The sequence below is a fragment of the Symphalangus syndactylus genome, chromosome 21 (assembly GCF_028878055.3).
Source record: "Symphalangus syndactylus isolate Jambi chromosome 21, NHGRI_mSymSyn1-v2.1_pri, whole genome shotgun sequence".
NCBI lineage: Eukaryota > Metazoa > Chordata > Mammalia > Primates > Hylobatidae > Symphalangus > Symphalangus syndactylus.
Window position 1 is genome coordinate 22155100 of NC_072443.2, and position 26094 is coordinate 22181193.

A 26094-nucleotide genomic window follows, 5' to 3' on the forward strand; every position below is an offset into this window, starting at 1 on the left:
AACAATGAGAACTCATGGACACAGGAAGGGGAACATCACGCTCCGGGGACTGTTGTGGGGTGGGGGGAGGGGGGAGGGACAGCATTAGGAGATACACCTAATGCTAAATGACGAGTTAATGGGTGCAGGAAATCAACATGGCACATGGATACATATGTAACAAACCTGCACATTGTGCACATGTACCCTAAAACCCTAAAGTATAATAAAAAAAAAAAAAAAAAAAAACTCACGGGAAATAGGGACATATACAAATAAAAATAGGAAAATGTACAACAATAAAAGCAATATCTTATGGTGGTAACATATTGTTTGGTAAATTCTACCCATCTATCTCTCTTTCTGTCATCTATCTGTCTATCTATCTATCTATCTATCTATCTATATCTATCTAACAAAACAACGAGGTTTGGAAATAAATGTTTGCTAAATAAATTTGTGAAACGTAAAACGTAACAGTAAAAAAAAAAAAAAAAAAAAAAAAAAAAAGAGTTCATGTTCTTTGCAGGGACATGAATGAAGCTAGAAACCATTGTTCTCAGCAAACTATCACAAGAACAGGAAACCAAACACCACATGTTCTTACTCATAAGTGGGAGTTGAACAGTGAGAACACATGGACACAGGGAGGGGAACATCACACCCGACCTGTTGTCGGGTTGTCGGGGGGTGTCTAGGGGAGGGATAGCATTAGGAGAAATACGTAATGTAGATGACAGGTTGATGGGTGCAGCAAACCACCATGGCACGTGTACACCACCTATGTAACAAACCTGCACGTTCTGGACATGTATCCCAGAACTTAAAAGAATAATAATAAAAAAAATTGGTAAAAGATTACAAAACAGAGGTTTTTCGCTGTCATAGTCTGTGTTGTGTGCTATAAAGGAATACCCGAGGGTGGGTAGTTTATAAAGAAAAGGGATTTATTTGGCTCACGATTCTGATGGCTAGAATGTTAAGATTGGGCATCTGCATCTGATGAGGGTGTCAAGCTGCTTCCACTCATGGTGGAAGGTACAGGAATCACTTGGGAAGAAAGGAAACAAGGGGTCAGGAGGTGCCAGGTTCTTTTTAACAGCCAGTTTTCCTGGAACTAACAGAGTGAAAAATCACTCACCACCACTCCAGGGAGGGCATTAATCTATTCCTAAGGGATTCACCCCCATGACCCAAACACCTCCTATTAGGCCCCACCTCCAACACTGGGGGTTGAATTTCAACATGAGCTTTGGAGTGGACAGACATCCAAACCACAGCACTTGCATACTTATAAAATCAGATATGCTTTATAAGTGCTGATTTCACGTAAGGTGTTGGCACAAAAATCTAACCCATTGTAATAGGCAGAATTCCAAGATGGACCCTAGTATAGTTATAGAAAACAGTTAAGGAAAAATATTTTATATGTTCTTTATGACAAACAATACAAATGGCAATGTCAGAAGTGACATGAAAATGGTATTTGGGTGGTCTCACCAATACTTGTTTTATGTAATTTTTAGAAGATATGTTAGAAATTTTTACCTTTCATATCAAAATGTATACAAAAGTGGTTTCTACCTCAGTGGCAGATCATAAATTTCTTGTAACTACCATGCTTCTTATGACAAAGAATGAAATATTTTGAATTTGATGTTTTAATAACTGGGGACAAATTAGGTGAGATGTAAACTCTCTTGCCTTTTATTGTCTTGTCAAAGCACAAAGGAGCATTCACAGGATGGGAGGATGGCATTGTGCTTTTTATCAGTAAAAGCTGAAAATGTGAACTGTGATAATGGTGTTTCATTGTTCTAAGCAGGCAAATAAAAAGTTTTTGGCAATGTCGCATATATTATGATGGAAAGGAATTAACATTAGGTAATATTTGCAGTATTCGTATTTTGTTATTTGATTGCTTGCATTTTTTGCACTCACTTGTTTTTGCTTTCTTTTTCATCAACTATGCTACTTTGTATTTTTTCTCTTTTTGATAGTAATATTTGCTTTTACAAAACAGGTATAAAATTATAAGAGGACCAAAAAGCAAAAGCACACTCATAACCCTACCCACTCAGAAACGTATATCATTCTTTCAAATGATTCCCTATGGGTGTGTCTAAATACGTCTTTATGTCTAAATATTTTTAAAAGTAAAAGTTCTTCTTCAAGAGTTTGGAACTTGAATTTTTTTTTACTTAACAATAGTGTTCTAACCTTTCTGACAATAATGCATATATTTATATGTTGTAAAAATAATTTAAAATCTAATTGTTAGAACAACTTAGTCGTGTCATCACTTTTCAGAATCTTGTTTGCATATCTAAATGTGTCTATACTTACATAGGGTTGTATTCTAATGGGGAGGGCAGAAAATATATAGGTTAATATATAATATGCTTTGAAGTAAAAATAAAATGGGGAGGGAATGGGGCATAATGGAAGTGGTGAGTCTAGGTAGGGTGGTCATGAAAGGTCTCTATTGGGTAGCATTTGAGCAAAGACCCAGATGATATCGGGGAGTGGGGCATGAGCAAGTCTGAGGAAAGAACTTTCTGGGCAGAAGGAACATTCACTTAGAAGGTCCTGGGGCACAATCATGTGGCACAGATGCCAGTGTGGACAGAGACACAGAATTAGAGGAGGAGTGGGTGTTAGTGACATGGTGTCAGTTCATAGTAAGGAGTTGAAATGATGAGTTTACTTTTGGAAAGTATCACTGGGCATGTGTTTATATGTGTGTGTAAATGTGTTTTTATATTCACACATATATTACCTGTTTATCTGTGTCTGGAAAAATTTACAGAGGAGGAAGGATTTCAGTTGGAGGGGAGGTCAGCCAAGGTCAGATTCTGGGGAGCTCTGCGAGGGCACAGTCTTGGGTCTCCAGTGCGCTGTCCTCAGGACAATTTGTTGAATGATATGTGAATGAATGCTCCATTTTAGAAAGCAGCTAAAATACTATTGTGAGTTCACATCACAGCGAGAGATTCAGGGTATTGAATCTTGGGCGGGGGGGGTGAGTCAAACATTCAGAATCTGAAGGTTATGAGGTGGACGGAGAACTTAGGGAGAATGGAGCAGTCATTCACAACAAATGTGGTAGACAGCTCAGGCACACCTCAGACATACTGAGATTCTCACTCTGCAGGCTGTGATTTAACTGTAATTATGGGTCTTATTTTGGGGGCGTGAGTTGGGGAACAGGAAATAAGGCAGCCTCAAGGTAGAATACATAAATTATAGGATAGGACTGACATTATAGAGAAAAGGAGTGTCAGAAGTCTCAGACTGTGAAGCAACAGAGCCTCATAATCATGCCTACCTTTCCTCTCTCCTTCTGATTTTTCTCTAGAGTTTTGAAATCATTCAACTGCCAGATGTTTGGGCTAAAATACATACTGTTTGAGTGCCTTAAAATTGCAGCTTTTAGTTACCTTTTAATTTGAAGCCCAGAAATAGTGCCATAACCACCTGTTTTATATTCTGTTAATAGCCATTAAAAAAATACAAGTACCACTCTACTACTAGCAGACACCATTTGTGAATGGACAGTTTTCCAGATGGTGGTTTGGAAATCATTGGTGTGAAACTCTATCTTTTTCCCCGTAGCATTGGACCTGCTGGATGGGACTCCAGGCCAGTGCACAAAAGTCAATTTAATCCATAATGTATCTGCAGTATAGCTTTGAACAAAGAAAATTATAGAACTTGTCACGTGAGGCTATGTTTGTAAGAAAAATATCCCAAGGGTAATGTAGATCCCATGGCTTGAGCAGACCCTTTGGGAGGGTGTGAGGATGAAGTCCTTGCTGTATTTAAGGACCTAAAGGAGGGCTGAGAGGTGGAATTTGAGGGAATAGAGGGCAGGCCCAGAGCGAACCTCAGTAATTTTAAAATAAGGGACGGTAGACATTTCTGCCTCTTTGTTATAATGCCCTCATACTAGTTTTGATCTAAGTTGGTTTCTTGGCCATAGTCTTTCTCATCTTTTACCAGAAATGCCTCAAGGTTGGTCTACCTGTTTTTTTTCCCACCCATTCTTCTGTTGTAGAACACAGCAATGTGGGATTTTAGATCTGACAGAGATCTCATATCAGCTGGTCTGAACCTTTTTAATTTACATAGTTGTAAAATCAGATCCAAAAACGTTCATTTTGACTGAAGTGCATTTTGTCCTCAAGGTGCTGTCTCTGAAACAGACAAAAGTTCATTCTGAGTTGTTGCAAAGCATTTTACTACTTATGACAGTGGGAGAGGGAGTGGATAGGTAAAGATCTCGTCTCGTTCTGCATTATTTTTCATTTAGTCCAAGGGAAAGTCTCACCTGGAAGACTGGGGTATTATTTGATCACATTTTAAGGGAAGGATAGATTCTGGCTACTTTTAGGACTTCATCACAGGAGTTGGGTCAGGTGGGCTCTGTGGTGAGGAGGAACATACCAGGAAGGAAAGGCCTAATGAAGCTGAGGTAGAAGGGGAGGTGCCGGTGAGTGGATCAGGCTTCTGGAACCAGCAAAGTTTTACAGTAGTTGGGGAAGATAAAATAATGGGGAGATTTGCCCTGATTCTTTTTCCCTGTTCTCAACAGTATTGCTGATTCTTCTACTGTAGACCACACCTCATGTAGTAGAAGTGAAAATCTCACGTGGGAGGATAATTTCAGGCGGCATCAGTTTTGAGCGGGGTTGGAAACAAAGGACAGAAGGTAAATCGGCCCTGGAAGTGGAGAAATGTCCCTGTGGACAGAGGGTTGGGGTGTGCTGTTTGGATGTAAGGGCATTCCCAAATTAGGGAATACTTTATGTTAAGTGACCTCATATTTGGGGGTGCTGTGAATTGCTGCCAGTGATGGCATTAGCACCAAAGATTGCTTCCTCTCTCAAAATGGCAAGAATTCATAGACTCTGGCATCCATAGAGAAGTAGGCAAGCCTCCAAAAGATGCTTATGGAAGCTGTATCAAGTCTTTACCATTTCCAGATTTTCCTGATGCAGTCACGGTTATGTATGAGAGAAAGGCATAGGAGGAGGAGGTGCCCGACAGGTGCATTACAGGAGGGGAGGAGAGCTTTACTCTCCCTTACTGTGTCTCACCCCTCTCCACTGAGTGTACCCTTTGTTTCTGTGAGTCTGTCCTGTGGCCATCCAAGAAGGTGCTTTCTTACCTCATGAGAAATTGACTCTGAAAGAGGCCCGGAAGCTCCCCTTGTGCTCCAGTCTGTGGTATGGACTGAAGAAAGGGGATTTTTTTCCTTCCAGGTCCCACCCTGTACTTTCAGTGCTGTATGTGCTCATTAGGGCAACACCTCTTTTCTGGATTGAGGAGCTTTGCTGAACGGCAGTGTTGGAAAATGGGTAGTGTTTTCTAAATAATTGTTACCTAATCTTTAGCCACACTTAACATCTTTAAATAATAAGTGGAGATTCTCCTGGTCAGATTTTTCTCTTCCCTCTACAGCTATCAGTTGTTGATGTCAGCTAAAGATAGAGAGGCTCTCAGACCATTGTTTATCAAGAATGGGGTCAGAGGGCCACCTGCATTAGAACAACCTGGGGTAAAGGGTGAGTTGTAGCTCAAAATGTAGATTCCTGGGCCCTGTTCCAGTTGGATGCCTTGACAGTCAGGCCCAGAAATCTGTTTGAGAAACATAGATGCCTCAGGTGATTCTGATGCATATAGACATGAGTTCTGAAAGAATGAGGGCAAGGACCTTGTCTGGTTTGTACATTGTGCAACCCCCAGCACCAAGAACAGTGCCTGACACATGTGTGCACTGCTAGTTTGTTGAGTGGGTGGGTGAGTTCTTGGGCCTAGTTTTCCACTGCTTATCTGCTGTTGGTTAGGGAATCTTGTTATAATTTAATTTTAAGAAAATAATATCTCTTAAGTGACAGGTTAGGAGCTGTCCTTTATGTAAATTATTGGAAATTTAGAAGATTAAAGTGATCCTTTTTTTGCATTGCCTATGGAAAATATTTTGTCTGGCACAGAGTCACACAAAGGCTAAATGGCTATATGTTGGATTCATTTTCAGCCGTGGTCCAAATAAAGTTGCTTAAAAAATGAGGAACTTTTATTTTTCATTGACCTTCATATTTGAGCTGTTTTGAAAGATTGATTCTTAAAGTTCTGTTAGCTAAGATGAGGCTATTTAGAAATGTAAGGTGGTTTTATATGTGCGTACATGTGATTTTGAATTCTGCTCTTCACCCCCTGCCATGAATAAAATGTGTGCTTTCTAAAAATATTCCTAATTGAAATACCCTGGGTCCCAAAGGGGGTTAAATTGTGAGCAAACAATACGAACAGACTGGTCTCTCATGAAGCTTGAGGTGAACATGGTTCTCTTTCTTTGGTATTTATTTTTTAAGAGACTGAAAATATCACCCTAAGCCTTTTGAGTCCTTTTTATTTTATTTTAATTTTATTTTATATTTGTACTAAGCAGACATCTGAGTATTCACTGTTTTTGAGTATGTGTAGCTACTGTGTTCTCATTTTTGTATGTTTTGTTTTATTTTTAAATCAACTGAAAATGACCTTGTTCTTGTTGAGTAATTTTTTCCTACCAGCTCCACTCCCTACTTAATGGTTTTAGAGAAGTATGTTGTAGGATAGGAATGGCTGGCATATTCTTTCAAGAGACTTATATGCTACCTCCTTAAGAAAAAAAGACTGATGTTATAATTATATTGTTCCCAATGTAACAGTGTTTTCTGATGAAGGTAAGCAGGCACAAATGGAAATATGGTTATAGAATTTTTTTTTTTTTGAGACAGGGTCTCACTCTATCACCCAGGTGGAGTACAGTGGCGTCCTGAATAGCTGGGACTACAAACGTGCACTACCATGCCCAGACCTTGGTTTTTTTTTTTTTTTTTTTTTTTTGTTGAGACAAGGTTGCCATGTTGCCCAGTCTGGTCTCAAACTCTTAATCTTAAGCCATCTGCTTGCCTTGGCCTCCCAAAGTATTGGGATTACAGGCCACACTGCACCTGGCCTGGTTGTAGATTATTTTTTAAAATTCGTCTAACAAATACTATTTGAGTGTGTTCGTGGTGCCAGGAGGGATGCCAGGCTCTGGGATATAGAAATGAATGATACATCTTCTGAATTAATAAGTTTATATTCTCGTTGGGAAGATGGACAACTAGCTGTTAATGATAAAGAGTGGCAAATATGTGGGAGGTATTGCTGCATGCAGTGAGAGCACAAAAAATACAAGTAAAACCAGAACTAAGCTGTAAAGGATTTAGAGTTGATTAGGGTGGGGAAGGATGTTGCAAGCAGCAGAATAAAGTGATTTGTAGGTGTGTAAACTTTGGTGTATTCTAGTAATGTCAAGTGGTTCTGGGTAACAGTTGTATCAGGAGCTAGGGCATGAATAATGTTATCCACGCTAAGAATGTTTCATGTAGAAAAGTGTTGAAATTTTAATAAAAGCAATGATTTTTATCAGTCAACCAAAATTTTAAAATATGTTGTTTGCTTTAAAACTCAACACATTTTAAAATTTTGGTTTAGCAATAAGAATCATGCAACTTTAAGGATGTTAAGTGAGAATTTTAAGAAATATCAAGTGATATTTCTTTTGTTGATTTTAACTTAAATTCTTCCATTGTTTGCTCAATACTTACATGCTGATTTACTGCTGTGTTTTTCTGGAATTTGTGTGTGTGTTTGTAATTTGTACTTGGAAGTAATTACAGCTATTTGAAAAGACTGAGTTGTGCCGTAATCTCATGAACTTAGCTGCATTTTCTGGAGAGCTTTTATATTAGAAAAGAAACTTACCGTTTTCATTTACAGTCTTAGGCAGTATGTTTATAGAAAACCCTGTAAACACACCAAATAAAGCAGAATTTCAGGGATCTTGAAGCATGAACTAGGAGACTAAAATTAGATGTTGTATGTTTAGGTAGTTTTTAGGTAGATCATTCAAAATAGATTGTAGTTAGAGAATTCACTTGTCAAGGTCAGCATTATTCTTAATTATACCCCAAATCTTTATAACATGATCTTTTTACATGTATTTGCCAGTTTGTTTTTGTTAATTTGAGCTTAAATAGACCAAAATCAATTCACGTTTACTTTAAAAAAAACAACTGAATTGTAAACAGCCTTGTGGCAAAAGATAAAGACTAGTAAAATAGAAAAAAAGAGATAAGAACTTATTCACTTTTAAAGAAGCAATTGTGAGGCATTCTTATTTTATACATATGTACGGGTTACAATTCTGTATTGTACGGTATTTTCTATTGTTTTATTCCTGATTTTGTTCCTGAATTATCCCACAGAATTTTTTATGTGTTTAACACACAGCTCATATATATACACTTTTTCTATTGACATTTAGAAGCTTTAAGGATCTGTTTAGCAGTATCTGGTCCATGTGTTTCTGCATGGAGTCTTGGACTTAATGACATTTTAATCCATTGTATTTTCCAGGTGTTCATGATTTATTTTTTGTTTCCATTTTTTGACCATGACCATTTGTTTCTTGGATACTGTGCGTAATAACATAGACTTTTATGGATAGAAAATCTAAATGGCATAAATCGTGTCCTCTCTTTCCATCTGATCTGCTTTGGGACAGCCTTTATTTGATCTGAGCTATTGATACTTCCTCCTCTCCGGGCCTTCCACCACCAGTGACCACTATTCGACATCTGGCCCACTCTCAGTCATCCTCCTGCTTATGCTTGTCCCCTCCTTGAAGGCTTCCCACTGCATGTAGGACAAAGGTCAAATTTCATAACGGGTCAGGCCTGGTCTTCATAGTCTGGTATTCACTGATTTGTGGTCTCAGCCTCATCCCTTGGAGGATTACCTCTGTCCTTCGCAAGCTCTGTGCTCCAGACTTATATTAAAAGCAAACAAATAAAACTTGGTTTTCAGAAAATGCCCGATTCTCTATTACCACCTGCTTTTGCACCTCCTCTGAGGGTACTTTACTGAGTAGGCAGAATTGGTTGTTCCTTATTTCTTTTATGCTTCGTAGCATTTTGTTCATTTAACAGTTATAACTCTTATGAAACTGTATTGTTAAGGTTTATGTATTAGTCTCTCCAACTAGGCTGAGTTTTGCAAAGAACCTGACGCACTCATTTTTACATCCTTAAGGCTAAGCACAATCCTTGGCATATGGTAGAGAGTCAATAATCTTTAGAGTGAAGCTACTTAATTTATCTAGTATTATGAAAGTATGAAAACAGGATAATGTTTGAACAGAGATATAAATATTTAGATCTGGAATCTGGGCGTAGTGACTCATGCCTGTAATCCCAGCACTTTGGAAGGCCAAGGTTAGAGATCACTTAAGGCCAGGAGTTCAAGACCAGCCTAGGCAACATAGTTGAGACCCCTGTCTCTACAAAAAATGAAATAACTGGGCATGGTAGCATGCACCTGTAGTCTTAGATACTTAGGAGGATGAGCCAGGAGGATTGCTTGAGCCCAGGAGGCTACAGTGAGCTATGATTGCACCACTGCACTCCAGCTTGGGCAACAGAACAAGACCATCTCTAAAAAAGAAAAAAAAATCTTAAATGTGTCTTGGGAAAGTAGTTTATAATGACATCCCAAAAGGCATCTGAGGAGGTATTCCAGACTAAAGACAGTTAGAAGTAACTATTTGGGAAATCAGATTTTAAGGTGCCACCTGGAACACGTTTGGGGCTAGATAAACCTACATCTGTTTTTGCGTATTCCCAGAATTCACTAGATGGATCTATATGTTTATAGTGATTTGCTGGATAGAAATGCATTCTGTTCCAAATAACACCCAGCATGGGCATTAAGAAAAGATCTGGCTATGGGGAACCTTCACATAAATAATATCTTAGAGTGCTAGCACTTGCCAGTGTTATGAAAGTAATACACAGGTGCTCTTTTGTTCAGATATATCATTACTGTGATATTGATTATCTGTGTAAGAAAATATGAGGCACAATGAGTTCACACAAATATCTGAAGCCTAGATGAACATTTTTGAATGCATTTTTTGAGTTTAGAGATTCAAATCAATATATCCTTGGTATAACATGGTGTATCAATCTTTGGGCATTGCAGATAAAGGACCTTTCAGTTTGGGTTTAAATACAGAAAACATTTAGTTTCATCATTTTCTTTTAATTTCAAAAGAAACTGTGGTTTTTATTTTTCAGTGTTGAAACTGAGGCCATGAGCACAAGTCAGAAAAAGGAAAATGTACTTTCATCAGAAGCAGTAAAGGTATAGTTTTAAATTAATATTATTTTATATCAAGCAAATATCTTAAATTGCTGTTAATTCTTTTAGATTCTGTCATCTTATTTTACATTTCAAAAAGAACACTGTATAATTACTTTTTGTGGAAATCCAGCCCAGCTTTGTCGGACACTTGCATCGGGAGGTGGGATGGGAGTCTGGACAGATGGGGAAAGGCTCTGAGAAGGGAGTATACAGAGTGGTGTTCTTGGCTTTGCCACTAACCCAACTGTGTGATCTTCAGCTGAGGCATTTAACTTCTTTGTGTCTTTGTTTGCTAATCTGTAAGTCAGATCACATGACCTCCATGGTCTCTTTTTCCTAGGAAGTTCTGGGATTTCTGAGTTTTCTGAAATGTTGCAAAGTAATAGTGCTTTTGGAGGGTAGAAGTTAATAATCTGTTTCTACATATCATTGCTCTGTGTTAGGTGTGTTTGGTTAGCTTGCATGTCATTCTTGGCTTCTCTAGGAGGACAAGCACAAAAAGTAGATAAGCTGCACACCTACATAGGGGATTCTCCGTGAGTAGTTGAAAATCCTTGAAAATCACTAAACCTTTTGATCTCTCTTTTTTATTCGTAAGTGATTTTCTAGAAATTTGAAGTTTCCAGTTTCTAGGTATGTGATCACATTTTGGTAGCTATCCCACAATCATGGCTTTTGGTCCCAGTTGCTTTCTTTTCATATGATTTGTGACAGTCAAGGAGAAAATTTGAACCTTCTGGGGATTTCAGAATGAATTAGCTTGGCCAGTAGAAAGACTGAAAAGTTATTTCAATTCTTCATTACTGATATGGGCACTTTTTAATATTTAAAAAAACTATATAATGCCCAAGTATATTACACATTATAAAGACAAAGTTGTTTTAATTCTTTATTTCTGCCTTCTCCATTATAATAAAAAAATATTTATTGAAAGGAAAAAATGAAGATCACCTTGCTTTCCTTTCTTCACTCCTTTGTGAGTCTGGCTACTAAATCCTCCTCCTGGTGGTTTTATCATGTATCTCACTTAACTTCTCTTCTGCAATCAATTGTTAGGCAGCCTGCTGGTTTACCATTGTATGGGCTCTATAGCTGCTGCTGATTTTTCAGTTTTTACATGCCTTGAGTTGCCCTACTCAAGACTTTTACTTCTAATGCTATAAATGAAACTTGCCCTTGTGTTGTTTCATAGGAAGGCTGTTACTTCTGAGATCTCAAACTTCCAAGTTTCTTTGGTTATCAGCTTTTGTCGTTCCATCTCTTAATCCCTTGTTGCCTCTGTACTCACCCTTGACCTTTACCAAACCTTCCTGCTTTCGTTGCTCCCTTTTCTTCTCAGTCTCTGCTTCTTTCCCCATTTAGCCTATACCTGCTGGTTTATTTTAGCTATACTTTCACCTAAATAAATCTTCAGTCTCCAAACTTGGATAAATTCAGCCCCTTATTTCCAGTAGTGCTGTTTTCCACCTGCAAAGGCTCTGAAAGTTACATCTTTGTGGATTCAGTAAATATATTTGGCAAATAGAATAGCTGGGCCTCTATGCTAACAATCTCTTCTATCCATTCTTAACTTTTCTATCCATTATTAACTTATTTTGAGTGCTGAGGATAATTTCGTTTTGGCATCTAAGCCCCTAAGTAAATACCATGCAGTCATGAAACTGTTTCTCTTGTGATTTGAAGCTTATAAATTTACTTATATACAGAAACTTCAGTTATCCGTAATAGAAAGGATACCGTGGCACTTTTTCTGGGGTATCCTGTGCATTTTGGCTCATGTAACTTTTTAAAAAACCTTCTGGAACCTACTGGTAGGATTTCTTCAACCTAGCCACACAGACCCAGTTGTTCAGGGACTGCTGCTACCAGGCATCATAACAAATATGTATTTTGGTAATGTAACCTAAATTTTATAATGCTTTCTGTGATAAGAGAAAAAATGTGCAGCATTTCCCAGTTGATCAGAACCATAACAGATTTATGTAAACATAACCTTATATAGTCTTCTTTTTGTGTTTGACCTGGAGATACCCACTGATGATGTCAAAGATTGTTGGTTGCAAGACAAGTTTGAACTACAAAAATTAATTGTATTTTTAAACAATTAGAGATTATATTTTATATTAACTTTGGACATCATTAAATTTTTGATTCTTAAAATACCACTTACATGCTACACAAATTTTGCTGTTTTACTAACATCGGTGGCTACTTCTAACATTTACATCTATTTTTCTACTGGAATATGTATTTTATGTTAATAAGGTTTTTATATCTAGCTGGAGATGCTTCCGGAAATTCAGTCCACATTCGATCATTGTCTTGTAGCCTTAAACTCTTGCTTCATTCACATCTACTTTGTGTTATGCCCTGCTCTCTTCTACCTATGTCAGATGAATATCCCTTTCTCCCTCAAGCCCCTACCTTGACTACAACATGTGCAGTGGTATTGGTGTCCTTACTTTACTGCCTTTCCTTGGCCCTTGCCTTGACTACTACTATGCCTCCATCTTCACTGGCTTCTGATTTGCATCAGATCTCTGTGTTTCTCTTTAAATATATAAAATTAAAAACAATGTTTTTGTTTTATTTTTGTGAGTCTGGTTTCCTTTCCTTTTGGTCTGTTATTCTACTTTACTCCTACCTTTTACCTCAAAATTCCTTATGAAAGTCTGTCTTAAGCATTGTTCAGTTCTTACTGCTTTCTGCTCTGACTCCTTTTTCTCTTTTAGTTCCCTCTGACATGGGAAGCCTGGTACTGTGTCTGGCACACGTGTCATAGATGCTCAGTATGTAGTCGCTGATTGAATGAAAGCTATTCCATGAAACCAGTTACATTCGTGTTCACCAGTGACCTTTTGCTGACCACATTCATTAACCTTTCCCTAGTTCTCATTCTGTTTAACCAGTTGAAACACCTTTTATTCAAGTCTTTCTCTCCTTTTTAGAAATGTTCTTTGGTTTATCTTTGCTTCTGTGATATTGTCCTTTCTTGGTCCCATCCCTACCTCTGGTTACTTCCTTCAGTTTCCAGCACTGATTTCTTTTGGCTAAATACTTTTTCGTGAAGATGTTTCTCAAAATCTTCAGTTCTCCTCAGTGTCAGTCCTCTGAAGTAATATCTTCCAAATTTTTGGTGTCATCTTTTGGCTCCTGTGTCTTTTCCTGACATCCATCTAGAGCTCCAGACTTGATTATGAATGTTCCAGACATTTCCCTGTGGATGTCCTTTTGATCTCAAATTCAGTTTCTCTGAAAGCCTTAATATCTTTGGAGATGTTTTTTCAGTTTTTTTCTTTTTATTTTTTCTTGGGAGTGTTAGTGGTGGAAAGTAGGGAGGATTATCTTAGTGTTTGGGTGAAGGAAGAGCCCTTGGGCTCAACTTCTCTATTTGAAGATTTTCAAACAAACTTAGTTTGAATCCCATGTCTGACATTGCCTTAAGTGGTTCCTGGTGTCTTCAAATCCTAAGTCATTTCAGATTGGCCTATGGGATGATTGTTAGGTTCAGAGTCCCTTTTTGCAGTCACTTAGGTAGAAGCTTCCTCTGCCTCTGTCTGCTTTTGCCTTCTAAACCTTTTCTGAAATTTCTTGCCTGCTATATTCGGCTGTTTTTGCATTGCTATAAAGAAATACCTGAGACTGGGTAATTTATAAAGAAAAGAGGTTTCATTGGCTCACAGTTCTGCAGGCTTTACAGAAAGCATGGCACCAACATCTGCTCAGCTTCTGGTGGAAATCATAGCAGAAGACAAAGAAGGAGCAGACATGTCACATAGCAAGAGCAGGAGCAAGAGAGAGGGGAAAGCTGCCACACACTTCTAAACAACCAGATCTCACGAGAACTCACTCATTATTGCAAGGATAGCACAAAGCCATCCTTGAGGGTTCTGCCCCCATGACCCAGACACCTCCCACCAGGCCCCATCTCCAACATCAGGGATTATATTTCAGTGTGAGGGGACAAACATCCAAACTGTATCACCAGTTATGTCTGTTCTCTTCCTGTCTTTGTACTTATAACTAAAAACAACAGCAATAAAAACACCCTTTTGCTGTCATTTTAGAGTATTTTGTTCAAAAGGAAAAAATCAATGTGTATATTCTATCCACAGTGTTAAACAGAGTTTGTATCCCTTTGTATGTAGTTGAAAAAAGCGAATCTCAAATTAAGTCACTTGACACAACTCCCACTGGTAATGAACAGAGGCAAGAGAATTCAGAGGCAGTTATGTACCATGATTCTTCCTATTCGTGTACTGAATTTTTAAGCTATATTCATAAACTTCGTTTATCAAAAAGAAATCCTATTAAAACATAAAAAGAACAATGGCAGTAAGTCTTTTTCCAGAAATGAACCATGAGCTAAATAAGATTATTATATCTGGACCACAGGTTATAGATTCTCCAACCCAGGCCTCAATACATCGATGATTATTATGCATATTCTCCATAGCTTGGCATCTGCCTTATATAAAATCTACCACTGGTCCCATTTTAGAAGTGGTGCTCATGACTAATCATACAACTTTGGTGGAGGATTTAGCATCTTTTAAGAGGAAGTATTTGGTGTATGCCTGTGATATTCTTGTAAATAAAATGAAATTAATAAGTATCAACTTATTGCGTATCAATATCAGATATTTATGACACATAACCCTTATTTCTAATAAGTAAATCACTTATTACAAAGAACCACATTTTTTGTTGCCACTGTTTAATAATTGACATGTAGAAATGGAAGAATTGTAGCTCAAGACTATTTCACTATGGAAGAATGATCACTAATTGTTCTTTACATTAATGCCCATATTCAGAATATAGACTTAGGTAGTAAGATGAATATTTTAAATATTTGCATCTGTTCATATTTTGATTTTATGTAGCTCCTCTTTCCTTATTAGGTTTTCAACTCTTTCTCAGTGAGAGTAAAATGGTAGTCAAATTTAAATGTGTTAAATGTTGTCTTGGTTAGAGGGAAATTAATTACTGAACCAATTTTTAAAGTATGTATGGCTATCTTGCTATCTTTGTTTGTTTGTTGTTGTTTTTTTGAGACGGAGTCTCGCTGTGTCACCCAGGCCGGAGTGAGTGCAGTGGCGCGATCTCGGCTTACTGAAACCTTCACCTCCCGGGTTCAAGCGATTCTCCTGCCTCACTCTCCCGAGTAGCTGGGACTACAAGCACGTGCCACCACGCTCGGCTAATTTTTTGTATTTTTAGTAGAGACAAGGTTTCACCGTGTTAGCCAGGATGGTCTCGGTCTTCTGTCCTCGTGATCCGCCTGCCTCAGCCTCCCAAAGTGCTGGGATTGCAGGCATGGGCCACTGTGCCCAGCCTGTTTGTTTTCTAACAGACAGGCCTTGCTATGTCTGGCTGGCCTCAAACTCCTGAGCTCAAGCAATTCGCTCACCTCAGTCTCCTGAGTAGCTGGGACTACAGTCAGGCATACACCATTGCTCCCGGTGCATGCTGTCTTTTTTTTCTCAGCAATGCATATAGTTGCAGCAGTATCATGTCAGTTTAACGTACAGATTTTTATACGTCTCTTTTTCAAGCATAAGAGTGCTCCCACCCCAACCGTAATTGTACTTGCAACCCCGTATATACGTAGATTACAGCACAGTTTTCCCTGTTGATGGTGGGAATGATTTGCCTGAAGCTTCACACTTCTGTTGTCTGCCCCTGCCATTCCTGGCACCTCCTTGGAACAGTTTTGAAATTACATGTGTAATGATGGAAAGAACACAATCTTTGTAACCAGATATGCCTGGACTTAAATCCTAGATCTTCCAGGTGGTGGCTTGGTAACTTCGGGAAATTTATTTAACCTCTCTGAATCCTGGTTTATTGATCTGTAGTAGGGCGGGTCCTTATTTCATAGAGGTGTTTTAGAATTAACTGAGATAACATGTTAAGTACTGTACAATGCCTGATACAGAGTAGGTACTTGGTAAAATGATTGCCTTCTTGCCGTATAAAGTCTGGCTAAAACTTAGAAATATTGTGAATCTTTGCTTGAAAATAGTGGTGATTTATTCTGGGTGAATAGTACAGAAGGCAGATATTTGAAATATTGATTCTGCATAATGTTTGAGAAGAAGGTATATACAAGAAGGCACACCATATTCAACTTCAGCTGGAAGTCAAAATCTTGCCTCTTGATTGCTTCTAAAAAAAAAAGTGAGTGCTACTGGAGTGCCCGGAATGGAAAATGCGCTGTGTGTTACTGTGCTGTCCAATTGACCAAATGGACTGCCAGAGCTTAAGCCTATCATTGTGGCTGATGGTAGTCTGAGGACTTGACATCTTGTAGTTATTGAATTGATTGTGTTGTAAGGTATCTGGTTTGATTTGCAGCCACTTCAACTATGGTATACCTGGAATGTTCCTACATTGTGGTATGATGGAAACTGAATATGAAGGATCATGTATGTACTCTAGATTTTTGTGAGAAAATTTGCCTTTACAGGTGTCAGATACTGATTCTGGAAAATGAGCGTGAGTGCCAGAAAGCTCTCAGAGAATCAAAAGCATTTATTATTTGGGCCTAGTGCTTTTGCTGAAATACTTACATCATAACAGGAGGGAATGGTTTTCCTGCCTTGCCTTTTCTTGTTCCTTTCTCTTCTCTCTTTGTATACCTGCCCTGGTTGATTTGATTGCTGCCTGCATCTTGGCCAGTGACTAGCTCATATATGTTCCTTTAGTCCAGCATGTATCCTGAGCTTCAGGGTGATAAAGCCTGCTATTTCATGGACCTCTCCTCTCAGATGTCTCTGAGTATAAAGTTTGACATACTCAAAGTTGAACTCATTTTATTTTAGCTTCCTGCTATTTCTGGAAGTACCACCACACTACCCAATCTTGACACCTGGGAATGAATCTAGTATTTTATCTCCCTTCCCATTGAACTAAGGCCCATCAACAGCCCTTCCTTCATACGCATACCCATTGATACTGTATAACTCATACTTTTCTTATTTAGATCAGCAATTTCACCCATATTTTTTCTCTGATACATATGAGAGGTAACTGTTTTGGGTCACCTGTGGTTAAGGGCACTTATTTTAATAGTACATATAACTACATCTCTTTATCAAAAATTATATGGATTTGAAAACAGTGAAAGTAACACCCCAGATATAACTTTAATTCTATGCCAGAACATTTTTAGAAGGTAAAATTTTAGCTTTTAAAATAATCTTAGTAATGTTGTTAATTACGTCCTAGAACTGATCATAACACTGATGTGTGATGATATAAAAGTTGCAAATAGCTTATTGTTTTAAACTATAACCAGCTGCATTCAGGCAAGGTAGTTGCCTACCTACCTTGCCTGTTGTCATTTTCTAGTGAAAAGAATAACTCTGTAATAATGATCTAATGTTATCTTTGAAGCAAAATTACTTTAACAATAGGAGTATAAACAGTTCATCTTTACAAATGTAGTTGTAAAATCCATTTATTGAAAAATATTGACATGAATATGTATCAGTACTCACTAAGGAGTTAATCAGACAACCCACCACAACGAAATCCTTTATAAGGGTACTGATTTTGATTTAAGATTTTAGCATCAGCCTGTAATCCCAGCACTTTGGGAGGCTGAGGCGGGTGAATCACTTGAGATCAGGAAATGGAGACCAGCCTGGCCAACATGGTGAAACCCTGTCTCTGTTAAAAATACAAAAATTAGCTGGGCGCGGTGGGCGTGCGCCTGTAATCCCATTTACTTGGGAGGCTGAGGCAGAAGAATGGCTTGAATCCAGGAGGTGGAGGTTTTGGTGAGCTGAGATTGTACCACTGCACTCCAGCCTGGGTGACAGAGCGAGACTCTGTCTCAAAAAAAAAAAAAAGATTTTAGCATCATTTAAGCTATAACTCAAAATAGCAATAATAAACCGATAAAGTAATTTTTCTCAAAATTGTGAATTTCAAGTATTGGTGGTGGAATTTCAACTTTTGGCAAAATTTCCAAGTAATATGTGGCAGCCAGATGTCTTAGTAGAACATTAACTAGAATTATTTAATGAGGAGTGGGTTTTAGTTTATGAATGCCAAATTTTAGTTACCATTAACAACTTCAGTAATAGTCCTACTCATGATGGAAGTATGTAAGATTATTGTTTGCCTACACCCTGTGGTGTCAAGGAAGACATAGGCTGTTAGGGATATACACTGGAAGAACATAAATGTAATTTCCATCCTGAAAAACTTGAATTGTAGAAGGAATTTTCTAGGCAAAGAGAGCAAAGGATAAGTCCCAGCAGTGGGAATAGCATTCTGCAAAGATATACAGTAGTGTGAGAGAAAGAAAGGTAGGGAGGGAGAGAGGAAGGAGGAGATAGTGAATAGTAATGCCTGTGAAGACAGTAGGCATTGAAAGCATTGTGAGTGGTAAGAGATGAAACTGGAGAAAGCCATGGGGGTTATATCCACCAAGACCTTGAAGGCAGTGCCGGGGGGCTTGGATTTTCTCCTGATGGCAATGCTCAGCCATTGGAGGGATTTAAGAATGATCATATTTGGCTTCTAGAAGATTGCTGTGGTTTTTGTCTGGAGAACATCATGGGGGATAACAGATGTGGAAGCAACAAATCCGGTTAGGCCACCGATAACACTATTCTAGGGGCGACGTTATGGTGATGGTGTCCTGATGTTTTCTCTGACTTTAACAAGTGGGAATTTTAAACTTTATAGAAGAAGGAAGAAGGGAGACATAGCATGGCCAAGTTCAGTTTGGAATGTTTTGAGTTTGAGGTCCAGTGAAGCATCCAGGTATGGAAATAGATGTCTGGTTGGTAGTTTAGGAGTCTGAGCTGGGGATACAAATCTGAGGATCACCATGTGAATATTTGAGTCTGTGGGCAAGAGATTTCATAAGAGCATGAAGGAAAAGCTGATATAGGCTGGAAATTGGAGGAGCATGCTACATGAGGGATGGCTACAAGAAGTGAATGTGAAAGAGATGGAGAAGAGTATTCAGAGAGTAAGAAGGGAAACCTCAGAGTGATGCCATGGAATCTAGAGGAAGAATGGTTTTCAGGAAGAGATTCAGTCTCACATTCTGCAGACACATCGTGTAAGATCAGGACAGAAGAACAGTCCATTGGAGTGATTAGTCATTAGAGTGGTGTCCCTGAAAGGTCATGGTTAGGATTATTGGGGAGGCAGCCCAATTGTTGGGACTTAGGAAGTGATTGGGAGTAAAGGAAAAGAAACAGGGAGGGTTGGTAACTCCTTTGTAAGGAGGTTAGTAATGAGGACAGAGGAGAAGGCTGTCTCTGGATATACTTTTGAATGGTAGAAGCTCACAGAAGGGCCAGATCAGCAACTGAGGTTCCTGAGGGACACCAAGGATTATGAACTGGTGCCCTGCTGAAGGAATTAGCTTTGGGAGGTGGAATTCTTTCTCCTTTTATTGGAGGGGCCAGTGAAGGAAGTGGGCTGGATGCTGCTGCTGCTGTTGCTGCTGTGGCTGCTGTGATGCAGGTAGAAAAGAGGTGGAGTCAGGACTGTGAGAGAGTGTCTCTCTGAAAAAACAAGGCTTTCTGAGCTCTTCTGAAATACTCTTTCTGATACTCTTCTGAGCGAGTGAATGGGATAGTTGAGGGAATGGCTAAAAGGATGCGAGAAAGGTTTGAAATAGCTGCTGTGAAAAATGGGGAAAGGTTGCAGACCAGTTTTGAGCTGAGGCTGTAAATCATGAATGATTGGCACCCTGAATCTGTATAGCTCTGCATATCCCTGCAGATTTTTTAGGTGAGACTCAGTCACCTATTTGGAAAAGAGAAATCTGGAGTTTTCTGGATAGGGTTGACCAAGGAACAAAAGAAAGAAGCTTTGAGGTAATTGGCCATATCTGAGATCTGGATAGAGAAGGTAGGAACATTTTTTGGAACTGAAAGGGACAGAGTAAGAACCAGGACAGAAGCTGTGATGAGGTAGGAGAACTGGTGTGATTGGTACACCTAGGACAATTGGGTAAGGGAGACGGAAAGATGAGCAGGTGTGAACACTAGGGAATGCCTGAGATGCAGAGTCTGAAGCAGTGCAGTTATGGGTCAGGACAAAGGCGAGGGTTAGCCAAAGGGGCAGGGAAGTGGGGAGTGGAAGTGGAGGGCATTGGAGTTGAGAGTACCAAGGAACCCAGGTGGGGTGGGGAGGGTGGTCTAAAGGGTTGTACTGGTTATGCACAATGAAGTCAAAGCCTGTGGTAAAAAGGAGGATCAAGCCAGGTGCTAGAGACAGTAAAGGAAGAATTACCTGGCCATTCCGTGTTTTCTACTCAGATGCTTTGAAAAATTTGACACATAAAAATTGACAGATAATCGTACATATCCATGCTGTACTGAGTGATATTTTGATACACATATATAATGTGTAATTACCAAATCAGGGTAATTAATATGTCCATAACCTCAAACATGTATCATTTCCTAGGAACACTCAATTTTTTTCTTTTAGCTATTTGAAAATACACAATAAATAATTGTTAACTGTAATTACCCTAAAGTGCTATAGAACTCTAGAATTTATTCCTTCTATCTAGCTTTAATTTTGTATCCATTAACCAACCTCTTTTTATCCCCCTCTCCTCTACCCTTGCCAACCTCTAGTAACCACCATTCTACCTCTACGAGACCAAATATTTTAGCTTCCATATGTGAGTGAGACCATGCAGTATTTCTTTCTCTGACATTTGATATAACGTCCTCCAGGATCATCACATTGCTGCAAATGATGAAGTTTCATTCTTTTTTATGGCTGAATAGTATTTCATTGTGTGTACATAAACCACATATTCTTTTTCCATTTGTCTGTTGATGGAACTTAGATTAATTCCATACTTGGCTGTTGTAAATAGTGCTGCAATAAACATGGGTGTGCAGATATCTCTTTGACATACTGATTTCCTTTTCTTTAGATGTATATTTAGAAGTGGGATTGCCGGATCCTGTAGTAGTTTATTTTTGGTTTTTGGAGCAACCTCGATACTGTTTTCCATAATGATTGTACCAGTTTATATTCCCACCAACAGTGTAACAGTTCCCTTTTCTCTGCATACTCACCAGCATTTGTTACTTTTTGTCTTTGTGATAATAGCCATTCTAACTGGGGTGTGATATCTCATTGTGGTTTTGAAGTGCATTTCCTGGATAATTAGCAATGTTGATCATTTTTCATGTACTTGTTGACTATTTGTATGTCATCTTTGCTAAATATCTATTCAGATTAATTGCCCATTTTTATTTCTTCAAATTATTTTAATAGTTTGGTAGCACAGGTGGTGTTTGGTTATATGGATAAGTTCTTTAGTGGTGATTTCTGAGATTTTGGCATATCCATCACCCAAGCAGTGTACACTGTACTCAATGTGTAGTCTTTTATCCCTCATTCCCCCCAAGTCCCCAGAGTCCATTATTATCATTCTTATGCCTTTGCATCCTCTCAGCTTAGCTTTCACTTATAAACGAGAACATACGATGTTTGGTTTTCCATTCCTGAGTTATTTCACTTAGAATAATGGTCTCCAACTCCATCCATATTGCTGCAAATGCCATTATTTCATTCCTTTTTATGGCTGAGTAGTATTCCACGGTATATGTATACACACAGACACACACACACGTTTTCTTTATCCACTCGGTTGATGGGCATTTAGGCTGGTTCCATATTTTTGCAATTGCAAATTGTGCTGCTATAAACTTGTGAATGCAGGTGACTTTTTCATATAATGACTTCTTTTCCTCTGGGTAGATACCTAGTTGTGGGATTGCTGGATAAAATGGTAGATCTACTTTTAGTTGTTTAAGGAATCTCCATACTATTTTCCATAATGATTGTACTAGTTTACAGTCCCACCAGCAGTGTAAAAGTGTTCTCCTTTCACTGCATCCATGTCAACATCTATAATTTTTTGATTTTTTAATTATGGTCATTTTTTGCCATACCTAAATATCGTGGTATCAAAATTGTGGTATCACAATTGTGGTTTTGATTTGCATTTCCCTGATAATTAGTGATGTTGAGCATTTTTTCACATGTTTTTGTTAGATTTGCTTTTGGGTTCTTAGTGATGAACTCTCTGCCTAAGTCAATGTCTGGAAGAGTTTTATGGATGTTATCTTCTAGAATTATTATGGTTTCAGATCTTAGATTTAAGTCTTTGATCCATCTTGAGTTGATTTTTGTATAAGGTGAGAGATGAGGATCCAGTTTCATTCTTTGACATGTGGCTTGCCAATTATCCCAGCACAATTTGTTGAATAGGCTGTCCTTTCCCCCACTTTATTTTTGTATGCTTTGTTGAAGATCAGTTGGCTGTATTTAGCTTTATTTCTGGGTTCTCTATTCTGTTCCTTTGGTCAACATGCCTATCTTATACCAGTACCATGCTGTTTTGGTAACTATAGCCTTGTAGTGTAGTTTGAAGTCAAGTAAAGTGATGCCTCGAGATTTTTGTTGTTGTTGTTGTTTGTTTTTTGCTTAGTCTTGCTTTGGCTATGCTTTGGCTATGTGGGCTCTTTTTTGTTCCATATGAATTTTAGGATTGTTTTTTCTAGTTCTATAAAGAATGATGATGGTATTTTGATAGGAATTGCATTGAATCTGTAGATTACTTTTGGCAGTATGGTCGTTTTCACAATATTAATTCTACCCATCCATGAGCATGGGATGTGTTTCCATTTGTTTGTGTCATTGATGATTTCTTTCAGCAGTGTTTTGTAGTTTTCTTTGTAGAGATCTTTCACCTCCTTTGTTAGGTATACTCCTAAGTATTTTTTTTTTTTTTTTTTTGCAGCTGTTGTAAAATGGTTTGAGTTCTTGATTTGTTTCTCAGCTTGGTCGTTGTTGGAGTATAGCAGTGCTCCTGATCTATATACATTGATTTTTTTTATCCTGGAATTTTACTGAATTCATGTATCAGATGTAGAAGCTTTTTGGATGAGTCTTCAGGGTTCTCTAGAAACACGATCATATCATCAGCCAACAGTGACAGTTTGACTTCCTCATTACGAATTTGGACCCTTAATTTCTTTCTCTTGTTTGATTGCTGTGGCCAGGACTTCCAGTACTATATTGGATAAGAGTAGTAGGAGTGGCATCCTTATCTTGTTCCAGATCTTAGCGGAAAAGCTTTTAACTTTTCAACATTTACTATGATGTTACCTGTGGATTTGTCATATATGGCCTTTATTTCATTGAGGTACATTCCTTATATACCTATTTGTTGAGAGTTTTTATCAAGAAGGGATATTAAATTTTATTAAACGTTTTTCTGTTTCAGATGATCAAAAGGTTTTTATCCTCTGTTCTGTTGATGTGATGTTTATTGTGTTGTATATGTTGAATTGTCTTTGCATCATTGGAATAAATTCCACTTAATTATGGTATATAATCTTTTTTATGTGCTGTTGGATTTATTTTGCTAGTATTTTATAGAAGATTTTTGCATCTTGTTATTCTAGGATAATGGCCTGTAGTTTTCTTTTGTGTGTGTTTGTGTGTCCATGTCTGATTTTGTTATCAGGGTAATGATGGCCTTGCATGATGAATTTTTGAAGAATTCTATCTCCTTCAATTTTTCGAAATAGTTTGAGAATAATTGGTGTTCTTTAACAGTTTAGTAGAATTCAGCAGTGAGGCTGTGTGGTCTTGGACTTTTCTTTGTTGGGAGACTTTTTATTACTTATTCAACCTTGGTACTAGTTATTGGTCTGTTCAGGTTTTCTGTTTCTTCTTGCTTCAATTTTGGTAGATTATATAAGTCCAGGTATCGGGAAACCTGCCCCAATAGTCAACGTAGTTTCTTTTCTATTTTCCTTAAGCATTGGCCAGCTTGAAAAATAAACGGACAGAGTACAAAAGAGAGAAATTTTAAAGCTGGGCGTCCAGGGGAGACATCACATGTCGGTAGGTTCCGTGATGCCCCACAAGCCGCAAAAACCAGCAAGTTTTTATTAGGGATTTTCAAAAGGGGAGGGAGTGTGCAAATAGGTGTGGGTCACAGACATTAAGTACTTCACAAGGTAATAGAATATCACAAGGCAAGTGGAGGCAGGGTGAGATCACAGGACCACAGGACCGGGGCAAAATTAAAATTGCTAATGAAGTTTCGGGCACCATTGTCATTGACAACATCTTATCAGGAGACAGGGTTTTGAAAGCAGCCGGTCTGATCAAAAATTTATTAGGTGGGACTTTCCTCTTCCTAATAAGCCTGGGAGCGCTATGGGAGACTGGGGTCTATTTCACCCCTACAGCCTCGACCATAAGAGATGGGCACACCTAGGGGGGCCGTTTATAGGCCTATACCCCCAGGTGCGTATTCTCTTTACCAGGGATGTTCCTTGCTGAGAAAAAGAATTCAGCGATATTTCTCCCATTTACTTTTGAAAGAAGAGAAATACGGCTCTGTTCTGCCCAGCTCACTGGCGGTCAGAGTTTAAGGTTATTTCTCTTATTCCCTGAACAATTGCTGTTATCCTGTTCTTTTTTCAAGGTGCCCAGATTTCATATTGTTTAAACACACATGCTCTACAATTTGTGCAGTTAATGCAATTATCACATGGTCCTGAGGCGACATACATCCTCATCAGCTGACAGGATTAAGAGATTAAAGTAAAGACAGGCATAGGAAATCACAAGGGTGTTGATTGGGGAAGTGATAAGTGTCCATGAAATCTTTACAATTTATGTTTAGAGATTGCAATAAAGACAGGCATAAGAAATTATAAAAGTATTAATTTGGGGAACTAATAAATGTCCATGAAATCTTCACAATCCACCTTCTTCTGCCATGGCTTCAGCCAGTCCCTCCGTTTGGGGTCCCTGACTTCCCGCAACATCCAGGAATGTATTCATTTCCCCTAGGTTTTTTTTTTATTTGTTGGTGTATCATTATTCATAAAAATTTCTGGTGAGCCTTTGTTTTATGGTGGTATCAGTCATCATGTCTCCTTTTTCAATTCTGATTTTACTTGGGTCTTTTCTTTTTTCTTAGTCTACCTAATGGTTTATTAATTTTGTTTTTATAAAAAACCGACTTTATGTTTCATTGCTCTTTTATATTATACTTTAGTCTGAATGTCATTTATTTCTGCTCTGATTATTGTTTTCTTCTAATTTGGGGGTTGGCTTGTTCTTGCTTTGCTAGTTTCTTGAGGTGTACTGTTAGGTTGTTTATTTGAAATAATTTTTTTATGTTGATGTTTGTTGCTGTCAGTTTCCTTCTTCTTCTGCTTTTGCTGTATCCTATAGGTTTTTGTATGTTGTGTTCCTACTTTCATTTGTCGAAACAAATGTTTTAATTTTCTTCTTTTTTCATCAGTCACTCAGGAGCATGTTGTTTAATTTCCATGTGTTTGTACAGTTTCCAAAATTTCTTTTGTTATTGATTTCTAGTTTTATTCCATTGTGGTCAGAAAAAATACTTTGTATGATTTTGATTTTTTAAAAAATATGTTGAGACTTAATTTGTGGCCTGAAATATGGTGTGTTCTGAAGAATATTCCATTTGCTGATGAGAAAAATGTGTATTCTGTAGCTATTAGATGAAATGTTGTATAAATGTTAGGTCTATAGTGAAATTTAATCTGCGATTTCCTTAAGTTTGTTTTTTTTTTTTTGGTCTAGATATGTCCAAATTTGAGAGTGGGATTTTGAAGTTCCCAGCTATTATTATATTGGGGTCTATCCCATTGGATCTAATACTATTTGCTTTGTATATAACTTTGTATATCTTTGTATTTGTTCCTGTCTTGAGTGCATGTATATTTACAGTTGTTACATCGTCTTGTTGAATGGGTCCCTTTATCCTTATATAATGGCCTTCTTTGTCTCTTTTTGCAGTTTTTGACTTGTAGTCTG

At 38.1% G+C, this 26094-nt stretch overlaps 1 protein-coding gene across 3 annotated transcripts in view; it reads left to right on the top strand.

Annotated features, from left to right (window-relative positions):
- The window catches only part of CRYBG3 (crystallin beta-gamma domain containing 3), a 137037-nt gene that overhangs the window by 18225 nt on the left and 92718 nt on the right, over positions 1–26094 (top strand). For 2 of the 3 annotated variants that reach the window (XM_055259902.2, XM_055259903.2), the window contains exon 2: positions 10152–10218. The exons of the other annotated variant lie outside the window; for it this stretch is intronic. In XM_055259902.2, the coding sequence (XP_055115877.2) occupies positions 10152–10218 (67 nt within the window). The remainder of the gene's footprint in view (positions 1–10151; positions 10219–26094) is intronic. 3 annotated transcript variants of the gene reach the window in all.